This window comes from Leptosomus discolor, chromosome 7 (genome assembly GCF_034619465.1).
Source record: "Leptosomus discolor isolate bLepDis1 chromosome 7, bLepDis1.hap2, whole genome shotgun sequence".
NCBI lineage: Eukaryota > Metazoa > Chordata > Aves > Leptosomiformes > Leptosomidae > Leptosomus > Leptosomus discolor.
Window position 1 is genome coordinate 4,338,790 of NC_141397.1, and position 15,861 is coordinate 4,354,650.

A 15,861-nucleotide genomic window follows, 5' to 3' on the forward strand; every position below is an offset into this window, starting at 1 on the left:
GGCTACGAGTGCCAAGCTGCACGGACTCGCTCCGAGCAAGATCGGACGACAAGGGCGATGTCTCGCTGCAGCATGGGTGCAGCTCCACCAACGGTGGCATTGGGGCGGCAGGGAAGGGGCTGGAGCCAGCTCAGCTTGTTGCAGAAATCACCAGATTTAGGATTTTAGGATACTGCTTAGAAATCCTCTTACTTTTCCCATCTTGATTTGAATATCAAGAATTCTAATCAGTGGATATTAGTAGGAAAGACTAATGATTATATTGGGAAAATAAGTCTCAAATGGAATAAGTGATCAAATATAAAGTAAAATCTGTATTGCCAATGCTGCTGGCGTACCCCTGTAAAATTCCAGACCCAAGGTGTTCATTAATCAATAACCCGTTAGTCGTTAGAAACAAGGATAATATGTTATAGTCCAAGATGTCTGCAAGACGGGATTTATTATGGTGCCCATTGTGTACAATCTTTGAATCATGACCGAAGCAGGTACGAGCCAAGAGCCTACGAGCCCAGGACATGTTCCTTGACCAAACATGGTCAATTCGAGGAGTGGTCGAGACCTCCGACTCACGGACCACCTACCCAAATTATACCCCCTACTCAAAAGATAACAATAGAAGACTACGACAGAGGCTGCGCGCTAATTTGCATCAGAAGGGAGAAGAACCAATCATCGAGAGAATGATAATGAATATGCATTGTATAGACTGAATATGTATGAATTTAATCTATAAATATTTGTTGATTGCAACGTGCAGGCGGACATCTTTGGGAAGGATCCCACGTCCCCGGGGCGCATCGTTAATGAAGGACGTCTCTACTGATCTAACTTGGTGTAGAGAAGTTTTCCTTACCGCTGCAGGTTTGCCACAAGCTGAGAAGTAAAGCTTTCACAAATTAACACGATATGAGCAGAAATAACCCTCTCGCAGCGGTGCCGAGCGGGGTTGCTTTGTCGGAGCACTCCAGGTGCATCACTTCAAGTCCACACAAATTCCTCTCCAGATCAGGAGCAGCTGCTCTGGGGATGGTAACTGTGAGGGGCAGACAAGGCTCCGCTGGGTTTACAAAGGAAGAGCAAAATCCTCAGGTGTCTCTTTCCTTTGACCTGGAGAGTGAGAACATTTGCTTTTAAAGGTATGTCAACCTGCCTGACCTCCCGTGTCCTTGAGTCACTCCGCTGCTGTTGTGAAAGACTCAAAGCCTCTCTGCAGTACAGCTCGTTCTGCTTCTGGCAAGGGGTGTTTTCTGGGGGACTCAAGGACTTGGGCTGTGGATAATTTATTGGATCTTTCTTCTCTCACTACTGAATCACACCGAGGAACAGGCATTCGCTGGCACGGCTTCAGTCCAGAGGCTGAGCGTGAAGGCATCCTGTCCACGGTGAAGTCCGTGAACCGAGAGGACCAACAAGCGCCTGCTGACCTCAGATGGAAGGGTGAAGGTAACTGCCAAATATCTTCTGCATTTTGAGGCTTTGGTTTTGCATTTTAACGGTATCTCCACTCTTGAAACATCTGCTGGCTGCTGCTGTTGGGCTTCACGTAAAAGGGAGAACGTCATAGCTCTGTAACAGTGAAAGCCTGGCGTTGGGGACTGCGTGGCGACTGCTAATGGCTACCGTTTCACCTCAACTCGGAATCATCACAGGGCTGAAAAGCACGGAAAGAGGCACGCGCCCTATGTGCCAGGCTGCTGGGCCTCCGGTCAGTCCTCAGCAAGGGCTCACAGACCGCTGAGCTGCAGGGAGCGCAGCAGCGCTCAGCTAAACAACCCCTCCGCCTGGGGACGTGCGGAGCCGACAGACCGCGCAGATGTCGGTGTCCCCAAACGCAAGGGCTGGGCTCTGAAGGGAGACTCGGCAGGCGGGATCTCTGTCACTTAAGAACAGGCTTCTGCAGAACAGCCTGCGGTGTCGGAGTCCTTCTGTCCCTAAGAGGAAGGGATGCAACCGTTTGTCCTCTTTCAAGCTTTCTGATGCCTCCTTTGAGGGTTCAGGCTGGGGTTGCATGTCCTCATGAGCTGTATGCCTCGTATCGTAGCACTTGCTCTCTGAAATCCAAAGGCTTCAAAGCATGAAGATTTCCCTAAATAGTCCCTTTCTGCTTACAGTATGTCCATGCTTATTTTTTCCTTACATAAAGAGGTATTATTTGTTTTATTTTCCTTTTACACCCCAGCAGTAGAGAGGCCTTGAATGGAATAAGTAAATTGGAAAAAAATAAAACGGTTATGTTTATAGTATCCCGCTGCTGCTTCTGCTTCCTAGAGTCCTGCCTGGACTCTCCCTTAATCTTCTTTCTGGGTCCTGTCCTGGGGGAGGTGTAGAGGAAGGCCTTCAGAGACAAAAACTGCAGAGCTTACCCAGGCGGAACTGGGAACTACTGGCTCTTGCAGCATTGTCTCCATTCGCTGGAGTTAAGTGACGTGATTAAAATCTCAGATAAACAATCCCTTCCTCCCCGAGTTGTTTATCTGCCTTCCTTACTTTGTTTAAAGCCTGCTAAGTAGCGTGGCGTGGCCATGAGAGCCAGAACAGGGGAAACCTATATCCTGATAAAAAGCTGTGATGTTAACATAAGGCTTAAAAATGTGCACATTTAAAAATTAATATTTTGCCAGGTTTTTACATAAGTAGAGTTTACAACTCTAGTGGCACCAGCTGTTAGGTGCCAGATTCTCTGAAAGACTTCTACTCTTTTTCAGTATTATGGAACGGGAACGTATAACGTGGTCTGTTTGAGTCCTACTCTCTGTGAGATGAAAGCAAAAATGATTTTGCAGAGGCAGCTTTTATAAGGTCTTCAAAGCGAGTTTACCCTTCTTTCCACCCAAGAATTGAAACCCAGGAGTGTGAGAGCAAGCTTTCTGCCTAGCGCGCTCGTCATCGGCTTTCAAATCAATTTTCAATTGACTTAGCATTTAAACGTTAGGAAACAGTAGGCCCAATCTTGCGTTCATTGAAGCAATTTTGAGATTTACTGTTAACTTAAGAAGAAGACACGGTGAGCTGATAAGACTTACAAATTCCAGACTGTAGCTGAGCAATGAGCCTAAAATTACTGCTGGAAAAGCTACTGCCACAGCATAGCGTGTGCGCGCTACACCTTGGAGCGCGGTTGGCTTGGAAAAGGGGAAAATGCCAGTAAGCCTTCGCTCAGAACTCCTAGTCCCCAGTAAATCCGCAAAATGAAAAGCCAGTCAGAAGTCTGTCCTTCCTTGCAAGCAATTAATTGGGCCACACGTCATTTTGAGTGCAAATTTATGTTTTTATTTTGCTGGGCCAGATTAAGTGTTTTCCTCTGGGCGCTTCAGACGCCTGCTGACTAAACGATGGACTGAAGGGTCTGTCCAGTGACAGAGGGTTTGAAAACTCCTCACAAATGCCTCACAACTGGAGTGCTAAAAGGAAGAGTCTGGGAAAGACTCCTGGTAGGAAGGGAAGGAAGCCCCACAGAGGGTGAGAGTCGTGGACTGCACAGATGCTCAGTGGACTTTATTGGTTTTCTAAGGCTTACGAAACACTGAGTTAATATATCTGTTAAAGCACAGATTGTGCTGATTATCTTCAGCAACATTGTTAACTGATTAATTACCTCATTAATTACAACTACACTTGAACTCAGTTATCTGGCTAAAATTCATAATAAAGTGTGGCCTTCTTTAAAAAATAAAGACTTTTTACTCGCCTAAGAAAGAGACACTTTCAGAGAGCCAGCGAGTAGCTGTATTCCAGACTTACTTGTCCCGTAGGTGACCAGGAGTTACACGGAGCACTCGTAACTCCTATTATTAGGAGCACTGGTAAATCCCAGACCAGGGGTTGGAGAAGACCAGACACGCTGTTTGTGCTCTATGTCGTTGTCTCAGTAGGGTTCTATGCTGGTCGTTGCCCCTGAACGCCAAGCCCAAGGCGCTGGGACGTGATCACTGTACCGCCTACAACATCCAACCCCGAAGCAGAGGCTGTTGATTTCTCACAGCCCTCCTGGGAGCTCAGGCCTATCTCCCATAAGATTTTATTTCCGTACGCTGTAATCTCTGTGAAATCTTTTTCTATTGCTGCCGTGCCTTTTTGAGGAGCCCCTGAATCTCCTCTTCAAAGTGTGCGCTTCACTTGATTTACACAACGCTATTCTGGACCAACGAGCTCGTTTTTACAGCGGAGCCTGCGTATCAGCCGGGCACCTTCGCTCAGCCGTGGCCAAAGGGGTCAGGACACGTCCAAGCACCGGGCACATGCTCCCTGCCGGCCGCGGGGACAGGCCGGCCCACACAAATTAGGGGAGCTTCAGCGCTTTGTCTTTTGTCACCGTCTTCAGAATGCTCTTGTTGCAAACCTGCAGCGGTAAGGAAAACTCATCTACACACAGTTAGATCAGTAGAGACGTCCTTCATTAACGATGCGCCCCGGGGACGTGGGATCCTTCCCAAAGATGTCTGCCTGCACGTTGCAATCAACAAATATTTATAGATTAAATTCGTACATATTCAGTCTATACAATGCATATTCATTATCATCCTCTCGATGATTGGTTCTTCTTCTCTCCCTTCTGATGCAAATTAACGCGCAGCCTCTGTCATAGTTTTCTATTGTTCCCTTGTGAGTAGGGGGTATAATTTGGGTAGGTGGTCCGTGAGTCGGAGGTCTCGACCGCTCCTCGATTGACCATGTTTGGTCAAGGAACATGTCCTGGGCTCGTAGGCTCTTGGCTCGTACCTGCTTCGGTCATGGTTCAAAGATTGTACACAATGGGCACCACAATAAATCCTGCCTTGCAGACATCCTGGACTACAACAGACTGTCCCTGTTTCTAACCTCTAACAGATCATTGGTGAATGAATACCTTGGGTCTGGAATTTTACAGGGGTGTCTTAGCAGCATTGGCAATACAGATCTTACTTTATATTTGATCACTTATTCCATTTGAGACTTATTTTCCCAATATAATCATTAGTCTCTCCTACTAATATCCACTGATTAGAATTCTTGATATTCAAATCAAGGTGGGAAACGTAAGGGGGTTTCTAAGCAGTATCCTAAAATCCTAAACCTGGTGATTTCTGCTACACTCTCACAGCAGGTTTCGCTCCACTGCGCTTGTCATTTAAGCATTTCATTAACCCTGTGCTAAGTCCCACTCGGCGAACTAAGTGCCCTGCGCTTCTGCCTGGCCTCCCACCTCCTTAGGCGGCGCCTGATGGACAAGGCGTAGCTTTTAAGTAAGTCACTCCTGGAGGCGGATGGATTTATTAGGAAATAACTGGCTTAAATGAACATTTCATCCCACAAACGCTCAGCCAGAAGTCTCGGCATCAGAACTCGCATCTTTTTTTTCCACTACAATCAACTGAGATACCAATTCATCAAAAAATAAGGCCGCTTAGTTCCGAAGTTCACCATCCGCTTGTTCATCTGACCTTTTGTAATTCCAGCAAATCTCAGCACCCTTATACACGTTGAATACTTTTATACAATATTTAGAAAGTTCTTTTAGAAAAGCAAAAATTTGTGGGTTTCTCTTTTTCTGTTGTTACTCCATGCTAGCAATATGGCAAAGCAAACAGCGGTATCTGACATACCATTTCCATTATTATTATTCTGTAGTGGGGGAAAAGACCTTCAGATATTAAATCTAGCTACGCAGGGACAAAGTAAACCAGAGGCTGCTCTTGTATTTGAAATCGTAGTACCTTTAATCTGCTTGCAAACCGCTTCCATTGCGTTAAAGTGATAGACTTAAAAATTGTGCAACCCTCTTCAAAGGCAGCCTTGTGAGGAAATGGTAGCTGATACTGAAATCTCAGCTTGACAGGATTTTAAAACTATTTAGAATAACTCTGGCATACAAAAAAAAAAAAAAAAAAAAAAAAAAGCTCTGAAGTGGCCGTGGCTTTTCTGGAGGAAAAACTGAAGCTCTTGGAACCAGTCCTGTAACTGGCAACAGCTTTGCATAACAGCACCGAGTAGCCCAGCATTCTCAGCAAAAAGAGTGTTTTCCTCAAGTCAGTAGTTCTAAAAAATAATGAAAAATGATGTCACAAACTCGGGGCGGGGGGGGGGGGGAACTGTTGCTGTGGTGACTATAAGTAGGGATGTCTTTGATCAGTATAAAACCATTGGAGGAAATACGCACACCAAGGCTGTAAAGCCCCTGTGTAGTACCAGACATTGAACACTTGAATTTCTCATGGTGCAGCAGTCTTACCTCACTGCTGAGGGATTAAGGCAGGAGGTATTTTTCCATTTGCTAAAGAAACATCTTTGCTGTGGTTTTTAGAAACATCTTTTAGTGTTTTTTTTTAACTTCTTCGTGCAGTAGGGGTAAGGAGACTGGAAACCAGGGGTAGCTGCCGCAGTAATGCTTTTTTCTGCTCTTTAAAACTGCCCTATAACTACTTGTACGTCTGGGTTTGGATTTTGTGACTATAAACTTTGTATGATATGAAGAGTGATCTATGCTTAACCTTAATGACGTGCTGCTGTTAAATGACCAACCAGTAGGGCAGAGAGCCGCTGCAAACCTCGAGTCGCTGCCGTTACAAGCCACCCCGTCAGCGGACGAAGCAACCGAAATTCACAGCACTTGGAGGGAGGAGATGATCATTTTAGTCACCCCCAGACACCACTTGCTCGGTACAACCCAGAACGTTTATGAGCTGGTACCACTTTGCTTCAGCAGCTCACCTAAGCAGCACTGAAGCCGCAGCTCGGCGTGACTGTCAGCGCCCAAGAACACAGCTCGCTGTCTGTGAGCCTGCTACGTGGCGGCCGTTTATTCATGAAAATGAAAGCAGTGACTTGTAAACATTAGACTTCACGCGAAGGTACGTACGAAATGAGAACAGGTTTAATTAACTGGTCTCATCAGGGTGGTAACTTAAATCGTAACACACAGCGACTCCGTCTCCTACTGCTCCAAGCTTTGTTATTTACTGCGAGGAAATAAATTAGATTTTCTACCACTGAGGACTGTTTATTAATCAAAGCAAAATAATTCATGCAAGATGTAAGTTAATCATAAAAGAATTCAGCAGAAGGCGATAAAAGGCTTCTTGGTGGAAAACACTCCGGATGTCAATTGAAGAGACGGTCTTAAGACCAAAACTTCACGTGTTACGATTTGGCAGCGATTTCATTGTTACTGCTTGTTTTCAAGGGGGTTCTCAAAACCCGTGGCGAAATGGCTGTAGTATGTTGCGTAGGAACTCAATAGTCATCTAAAAGCCACACTTGTTTAGCTCTAATCTTAGATCTAGGGTATAGTTGAAGAGGATTAACTTCAATTTTTGAACGTACAACCAAGCTACAGTTGGTTACTGTAATAATACCGAACACTGTTATTACACGTATATTAACAGACGTCACCCTAGCCTTAGGTCTGCCGTGTCACTGTGCTGAAATGCAGCTGGTTTTCTCTTTCATAGATATTGAGAAACCTGCTCGGTTTCCGCCCGGAGCAGCAAGAATTGGCGGTGTGAGGTTGCTAACAAGTCTCTTTCACGAAGACAGCGGCGTCGGGATCCCATCACCGTATGGCAGCTACGTGTAGCTGGCAGTGCGTTGTCCTTGCAATAATTCTCTTCTCCTTATGACTTCATTCCGTTGTGGTTTACAACTCATTCAGCTCCATGATGCAGCTGGTTTCTTCCTCTCCCTCCTTCTGCATTTGCTCATATTTGCTTCTGGCCTTTACTGTTCCATAGCTCCGGCGTATCCCTTTGCCTCTGCCGTAGATGGGGTTTGAGTCATTTGTCTCCTGCTTCACTTTTCACTTGCCACTCACAACACATGGTGTTATTAAAAAATAACCACTAAGGTGATCAGCTATTGAACTGGGTAGTAAATGTCATCGGCCTGCTCTACAGAATGATGGTACTTAGCCAAAACAAAAGGAATATTTAGCCAAACCAAAAGAAATTCAAACCCACTGGCTTCGCTTGGGAAGGAATTTCTCACCTGCTGTGTCACTAGCTGTGGCCACCTAATAACAGCCATGGCTACTCGAATGGGATCCACCTTTCAAATGAGCGGCACCAAGTGAAAGCTCTGATTTAATGTCTTGCTACAGCGAACCCCTCAGGAACTGCTCGTTTTTAATTTCCATTAATTGCTATTTCCGTATGAAAGACGGTTTCTCATGAAGTCCACGTGCAGCCTTGTCAAGTGGACGTCTGACCATCCTGTGCAGTTTTGTTGTTACCTGGGCGCTGAGAAGCTCCTGCAGCGCAAGAGGTGACGTGGATTAAAAGGCAACCTAAGTCTCTGCTGGGTAATAGTATTCCCAAGAGTCTTCTCTTTCCACTCGGTGCCAATTCTTTCTTGGCAACGTTTCAACCGCTGTCGTGGTCCATGTCCCTCGGAAGGACTCCCTGAGTTTCACAGAGGCAGTTAACAGCTGCAGCAACGGAGGCCTGGCCCTCCTGAACCCGCCCTGAATCAAAATTATCCCCGGACCATTTAGGAATTACAAAAATAACCCCATTTTACCACAGTGAAGAAGCTGCACATTATGCAGGTGCTGCTGCCTTTTCTTGAAACACAAAGGTTTGTCCCAGGCTCCCTTTTCTGCGTGGAAAACGTACGTGGACTGCACGCAGAAAATAACATACTGCCATTTACCCCGGTAAACTGGTACCAAAGAAAGGGGAGAAGGTTTTTAGCCCAGAGAAGCCGAAGTTGCAGTTGTTTTTACCAGCTAAGGAATGCCGAGCCGGGAAGGGCTCAGATAGGAAAAGTATGGGTATGTGGAATGACCCCAACGCAAAACCCAGACACCTCCCGACCTCACCTGACAAAGCCTGCACGTGGCTCCGGCCTTTTCCCATTGTTTCCGCATCTTGCAGTTATTTTCACCTACTGTCGACTAACAACCCAGCTACACACTGGAAAGGAAACTAAGTGCGCTCCTTGCTGCACGCCTCCTTCATTCAAGACGCCCACAGGGTCATCAAAGCCTTGCTTCACCCTTACCTTCAATGACCAGGGGCTGAACGTGTCAGCGCTCACCCTCCCGCTCATTTAGATGCCGTGACTCCCTCCCCAGCGCCTGGAACACCTGCCCAGCCTGCACGTTGGACTGCTGAAGTAGCGCGCCATCAACTTGGATTGTTATTTAATAGCTGTTTTGCAGAAGCGCCTACAGGCGTTAATTAAGATCAAGGTGCTAAACACTAAGAGGACTTACCATGAAAAATAGTCCCTGCCCCAGAGAGTTCATCATTCGCTTTACAGCAAGTCACAGCGGGTGGATGAGATAAATTAACTGCAGGGAGGGAAAGAGAAGTAGAACAACCCACTGCTCCGAGCACTTTCTGGACAGAGCGGATCATTTTCCTGTCTATATTTACAAATACAGGTATGCTCATTTTGCTGTTCATTCCTCTCTAATCTTAAAATGATCTCCCTGATGTCATAAAACTCTTCTTCCAAAGAAACACACGGTCTATGAAGTCCCTTCCCCACCTAGAATGCTGGATATGCTGCACTCCAGAAAATCAATTCTGTATCCCTCCCTTTTCAAGGGCACTGAAATCCGTTACTAGGCATTGACGGCTTTTCAGCAGAGCAAGAGGTAAAGGCAATCCTTCCACGTTTTAGGTTTAAAATGAAAATACCTCCAATAAAAGTAGGAGCTGGCCCACATCCCTCCTTGTGGAATTACGTCTCAAGTATGTTATTACAAAGCCGTGTTAAACTGTGAACGGATCTGGCTAACAATCAGACGTCAAGGTTTAGAAGACTCTAATATCTAATAGGCTTATTTTCCCGTTAAAAAGCGGGAGTACGTAATTTTGTAGGTGGAGATAAAGGTCAGTTTGATTTATTTCAGCTTGTCAAGTTTTATGAGTAAATCTATTATCTCTAGTAATATTCCTTAACAAGGGATTTCTCTCTGGTTTCCACCAATTTCCAAATACTGAAAACCATCTATGAAATACTTAAGGCCCACTTTTACTGCCACTATAAATGGTTTCTACTTCATCGTATGCTGTGCAGTTCTTTATGCTATGCAAAAGTAGTGTAAAATACTGCCAAAGTTGGCCTCGGGGGCAGGAACTTACCCCTACTTTTCCGTAGATATAAAATCACTTTCCTATACAAACAGGCCGCTTCCTGCAAAGGCAGTCACCTGCACAAGGTCAGGACTAGGTAAATAGCTAACAAAGATAAAAGCACTGAAACAGCACTCTCAGATGTAAGAAAATGAGAATTTTGCTATTTTTCGTAGGATTATAATGCGTATCTTCACACTTTAATAACATGAAACCTTGCCTACAGCACACTGTGGAATTTTTGTTGCTATACAATGTCCTTTTACTATTAATTTACTTCTCTTTTATACATCACAATTCTTTGGGATGTAAATATAAAGTACAGTGCTTTCAGAGGGAAAAAAAAAAAAATATTGCCAGAATATTCTTAAAAATTCATCGCTTTTCAGCAGTCACATCAAGAAATTGGAAAGTCCTGTAGAAAGAATACAGGGTTAATATTGAAAACGCCACCTTTTCTCCTTTACTAGAGCCCAGCTGGTCAAAGACTGGGATGACTGTGGTACCAAATAAAAGAAGATGTACACTTGGAACAGCAAGGCTTCAGCAGCACAATAGCTTTAGTTAGCAGTTCAACATATGCTTTTATCGAAAAGATTGACTTAATTTTTATCTACCTGAGGGTTATAGATGAAGACTTTTCTAGTCTGCTCTGCTCTGGAGTCAGCATATCTGATCCTTCTGCGTGCTGCTGGTATTTCACACTGAGCTGGTGTCCATCCAACACAGGCAGAAGTAACTGTCCGCGTTGCCACAGCTGTCTAAAAACTAGCGCGGCACGCGCAGTAAGCGAAGGAGCTGTGGGAAGGAGCAGAACGACGGGCAGACAGCAAGAATATAGGAGGTAAAATACTCCTCCAGGCCTCCTCTAAAACCTGTATGCTCTGGAAGCGGTTAACGTGTGAAAATGTCTTATTAGACACTAGTAATTAGTTCTGACTTTGAAAGATTTCACTGCTCAAATCAGGCTTAGATATTAAAATGAGGAATTGTTGAGCACAGCCTTGTGCTGGGGGAGCCCTTTCTTGTAACTCAGCTAGGGGATGTTTAGAACCACAGCATCGTTTAGGTTGGAAAAGACCTTCAAGATGATCGAGTCCAACCGTTAACCCAGCACTAAACCATGGCCCTGAGCCCCACATCTGCACGTCTTTTAAACACCTCCAGGGACAGTGACTCCGCCACTCCCCCGGGCAGCCTGTTCCAACGCTTGACAACCCTTTTGGTGAAGAAATTTTTCCAAACGTCCAATCTAACCCCCCCTGAGGTGGTTTTCTCTCATCCTATCACTTGTTACAAGAGACCGATCCCCACCTCACCACACCCTCCCTTTCAGGCAGCTGTAGGGAGCGATAAGGTCTCCCCTCAGCCTCCTCTTCCCCAGGCTGAACAACCCCCGTTCCCTCAGCCGCTCCTGTACTGCTGAGAATCGGTGTTCATTCCTCACTGCTGCCATCTCCAGGTGTCCAACAGGACGATTTCACCCACTCATTTATTCCCAGCTCCTCCCGGGATGTTTGTCTCTCATTTCGTGGGGACAAGCGAAAGGCGTGAAGAGCACGCTAAGAGCACACAGCCGGGCCCAGCATCTTAGACCTGAATCTGAGAAAACTCAATACAACTCAGTGTTATCCAGCAGGAATTCTTTATTGCGGCGCCGGGCAGCACGGGGGATGGCTCCTTCCACACGTGCGTGCCCAAGCGTTGGGATTCTTGCCTTATATTTACAGCTTTCCTGTTTATTCATTACATTTCTAAGAAAAGGTTGGGTTATTCTAATTATTTCCAGGAATTCATTAACATAAGTTCCTCCCATAGTCCCGCCTCAGTCCGCCCAAGTTACGCCCCCGTCGGGGGTCCTTGGTGGTCGTTGGGGATGAAGGTCTGAGTCCTCCTCAGGGTTGAACTGTTGAACTTGTCCTGTGGCCGTGCCCTGTACCATCCCGGGGCTTTTCCAGTTCACAGGACCAGCTCTTGCTCGCTGCCCTCCCTGTCTCTCCTGCTCAGTCCTTTGTGTTCCTTGAGCCCCACAGTCTGACTGGAGGATCCCACCCGGTGTCCTTCGCTTGGCGGATGCTGCTTCATTCTTATCTTTAAAGCGTTTGTTAGTCAGCAATGGATCTATGCCTAAGGGTTTGTACAAATCGGCCTTCCTCCCTACCTCTAAAGGCAGCACTTTTCTAAAAGCCAGTTTTCTAAAAGCTAGTTAGCCATTCTTTATTACAGACCACTCACCTGTATGCAACAACAGCACGAAATCCCGCGCACAGCACCTCCCCCTGCCCCCCGCCTCTAACTTCGCCCACATCCCTGTCTGCCCAGACGCCGGTGGTGGAAGCGAAGCCGAGGGGCTCCTCCACCGCCGCTGAGGCACCACGGCGGCCTAGCGCCGGGCACCCCCGCTGCGCCACGCCGTGGGCTCAGCAACCGCAAGGCGATTCCTTGAGGCTCCGACCGGAGAACCGGGCGCTGTGCTCTTCCCCCGGGCCCTCCCTAGAACCGCTCCGGGGACGGCGGGGGGTGAACCGCCAAAGGGACCAACCGCCCCGACATGGCGGCACCGCCTCAGCGCCGCGGGGCGGGTCACGTGGGCAGGGCTTTGAAGCCCGTTGCTAGGCGACGGGGAGGGCGCGCGGCGCCGGCGGGAGCGGCCGGTGGGAGGGGAGGGATGACGCAAGGGCCGGGCGAGACGGAGCGGCTTCAGCCGCGTCTGCCCGTTGCCGCCGCGGGCCCGCGGCTTCGGCCCCGCGCCGGGAGCTTTCACCGGGGGCTTTCGGCGGGAGAAGGGCGTTGCCGCCGCCGCTGCGCCGGGGAGGAGGGTGGGCAGCGCGGCAGCGGCACCGGCGCTGTGAGGCGCCGCCGAGCCGTTTCCCAAGGCCGGTAGGGGGCGGGGCTAGAGTGACAGCACCGCCACATCCAATGAGCGCACGCTCCTCCGGCGAAAGGGCGGGGCGCTGCGGCCCGCCCGCTCGCCGCAGCGGGTGAGGGGCCGCTGGCACCGCCCGCCCGTTGGGGCACGGCCCCCACCCCCTCCCCCCCCAGCGCCGTGGGCGGAGGGCGCGGCAGCTTCCCCGAGGGGGCCGTGTAAAGGCAGCGACTCCGCGCCGCGGAGGGAAGAGCGGGGCCGCTGAGGCGGAGAGCGGTGCGCCCCCCGCCGCTGCGGAGGCCGCGGCCCTTTCCGCGACCGCGCTCGTTCGGTAGAGGACGGTAAAACCCGAGTTCTCCGATGAGTGGCCGGTGCTGACGGCCAATAAGCGAGGCGGAGCGCGCCCTCCTCCCCGCCTCCGCTGAGCGGCGGAGCCAATGGGAGCCGCGGGGCGGGGCGAGCGGGGCTAGGCGCGGGCTGGGGAGGCGCCCGCCTGCCAGATGCGGGGGAGTCGCGGCGGCGACGGCGGCAGCAGCAGCGGCAGCAGCAGCGGCGGCGGCGGCGGTAGCAGCAGCAGCAGCGAGTGCGCCATGGGGTCACGGGCTGCGCTCGCCTCCCCGCGCTGAGGGACGTGCCCGCCGGCGGGGCCCAGCGGTAGGCGAGGGGCGGCGGGTGAGGGGGCGGCGGTGCCCGGCGAGCCGCAGTGTCGCGACGCGGGGCGGCAGAGCCCGCTGGGCCCGGCGGGGCGGCGGTGGCGGTGAGGGGGGGATCACACCGTGTGGCGTTCCGCGTCGCGCTCTGCCTTGCGGCCGCCTCCGCAAGCGGGGCGGCGGCGCGTTGAGGCGGGGGTGAGCCGTGGGCTAACGGCGGCGGTGTCGTTGGCAGGATCCGAGCCCAGCGTAGCCGCGGGAACCGGCCTCTGGTCGTGGCAGCCTGCTGTCCCCTTCCCTCCGGCAATGGGGAATGGACTCTCGGACCAGACGCCGATCCTCTCCAGCCTGCCGTCCTTCCAGAGCTTCCACATTGTCATCTTGGGGCTGGACTGCGCCGGCAAGACCACCGTGCTGTACAGACTGCAGTTCAATGAGTTCGTCAACACCGTCCCCACGAAAGGATTTAATACGGAGAAAATCAAAGTGACGTTGGGCAACTCGAAAACGGTCACTTTCCACTTCTGGGATGTGGGCGGCCAGGAGAAGCTGAGGCCGCTGTGGAAGTCGTACACGAGGTGCACCGATGGCATTGTGTTTGTGGTGGACTCCGTCGACGTCGAGAGAATGGAGGAGGCCAAAACAGAACTTCATAAGATTACTAGGATATCTGAAAATCAAGGAGTGCCTGTCCTTATCATCGCTAACAAGCAGGACTTGAGGAACTCTCTCTCCCTTTCTGAAATCGAGAAGATGTTGGCAATGAGCGAGCTGAGTTCTTCGACTCCCTGGCATTTGCAGCCTACCTGTGCAATCATTGGAGACGGACTCAAAGAGGGACTGGAGAAACTACATGATATGATAATTAAGCGAAGGAAAATGTTGAGGCAGCAGAAAAAGAAGAGATGAGTTCTATCTTGACCTTTCTCTTTTAGAGTAGTTAACATGGTCAAAATTTGACACGAGACAGCTTCCAAACCCAGGCCTGCTTGTTTGGATGCTGTTAAAGCTTAGTAACGTTGAACAATCAGTTGCACAACCTCACCGCGTGGAAGGCTGTGCAGTTGTGGAACTTTTTTGGGTTTTTTTGGTTTGTTTTGTTTTTGTTTTTGTTTTTGTTTTTTAACGAGTCTCTTCTGAGTTTTATGGCTCTGCATTATTTCAGAAGCCCGAATAGATGATGTAATACTATCAGGAAATGGATGGGTGGGTATATGTGACATGGATGTCTCAATAGCCAAATGAAGCGAGGGTTTTCTGCTTAGTGTCGTATTCGTATGTTGGAGGGTGCCCTCTGCAAGCGACTTGCATTGAAGGTGTTCTGTGTTTTTAAACTTCTGATGCTCGTAAGTGGAGTGTTTAGGTGAACATTATAGAGCTTTAAAAACATGTATGAAGCTAGTAACCCATTATTTCCAGAGGCTGTTTTTTACCTTGTTTGGGGATTTCTATGAAAGCTTGGCTACATGTGTAGGGGTTTTGTTTTTTTTTTTCTTTTTAATTTGGCACTTTTTGAAATTGAATGATGTTCCGTTCAGATACTTGAAATTTAAGTGCTGTGGATTCTTCAACTGATCAAAGAAAGACTTTTTGATAAGTAACAAATGTAAACAACAAGCTGGAGCATGAAAAAGTGGTTTCCCAACATATAGCATGTTTTTGGTATGTAAGGTTTTTATTTTTTAGGAGTAGCCATTCATCATTATGCAGTGCTAATCAGGTTTAAACTGTTACTCAAAATTAGTAATTTATTTCTGGATGATGAGTATTATGTCCTCCTCCTATCAAGTTAAAAGTAAATTAACTGCAGTAAAGGAGCTGTAACGAACAACTCTGGCTGTCGTGGTTCTAACCAGCGCAGCAGCATTTGCTCTACTGGTGACTCTTCTGGCAATAAAACAAAATGATAATGAAGTAAAGATGGAGTTAAAATGAGCAGAGCACATCTTGTATCTCCCCAAAACACCCCGTTTTATTAAAGTGGTATTGCTATGTCACTTTCAACGTATGCTTTTTTTTATCGTGGCTCTTCAAGTATGTTGTGGTTAGGAATGTAAAAATGCTTTATACACTCAAACATTTGACACTATGGGGGCGGGCGGGCGGGGAGGGGGGGGCCGAGTGAGAGAAGAAGGTTTTCAAGATGGGCCTGTGTTCTGCTTTAATTATGCTTTAAGCTGTTCTTGTTTACAGAGTGTGCAAACAGTGTTAACTGGGCAGGATAGTGCTGGACGGAAAAGGGAGGGTCGTTTTTCTTACTGGTACAGAGCTTCAAGTGACTCTTTAG

General features: G+C 48.5%; 1 protein-coding gene across 1 annotated transcript; it reads left to right on the forward strand.

Annotated features, from left to right (window-relative positions):
* Window positions 1-13,814: 13,814 nt before the first annotated feature.
* On the forward strand, window positions 13,815-15,571 carry ARL4A (ARF like GTPase 4A). The gene has a single exon (XM_009947822.2). The coding sequence runs from the start codon at window positions 13,881-13,883 to the stop codon at window positions 14,481-14,483; it is 603 nt and encodes a 200-aa protein (XP_009946124.1). The 5' UTR covers window positions 13,815-13,880; the 3' UTR covers window positions 14,484-15,571.
* Window positions 15,572-15,861: the final 290 nt, after the last annotated feature.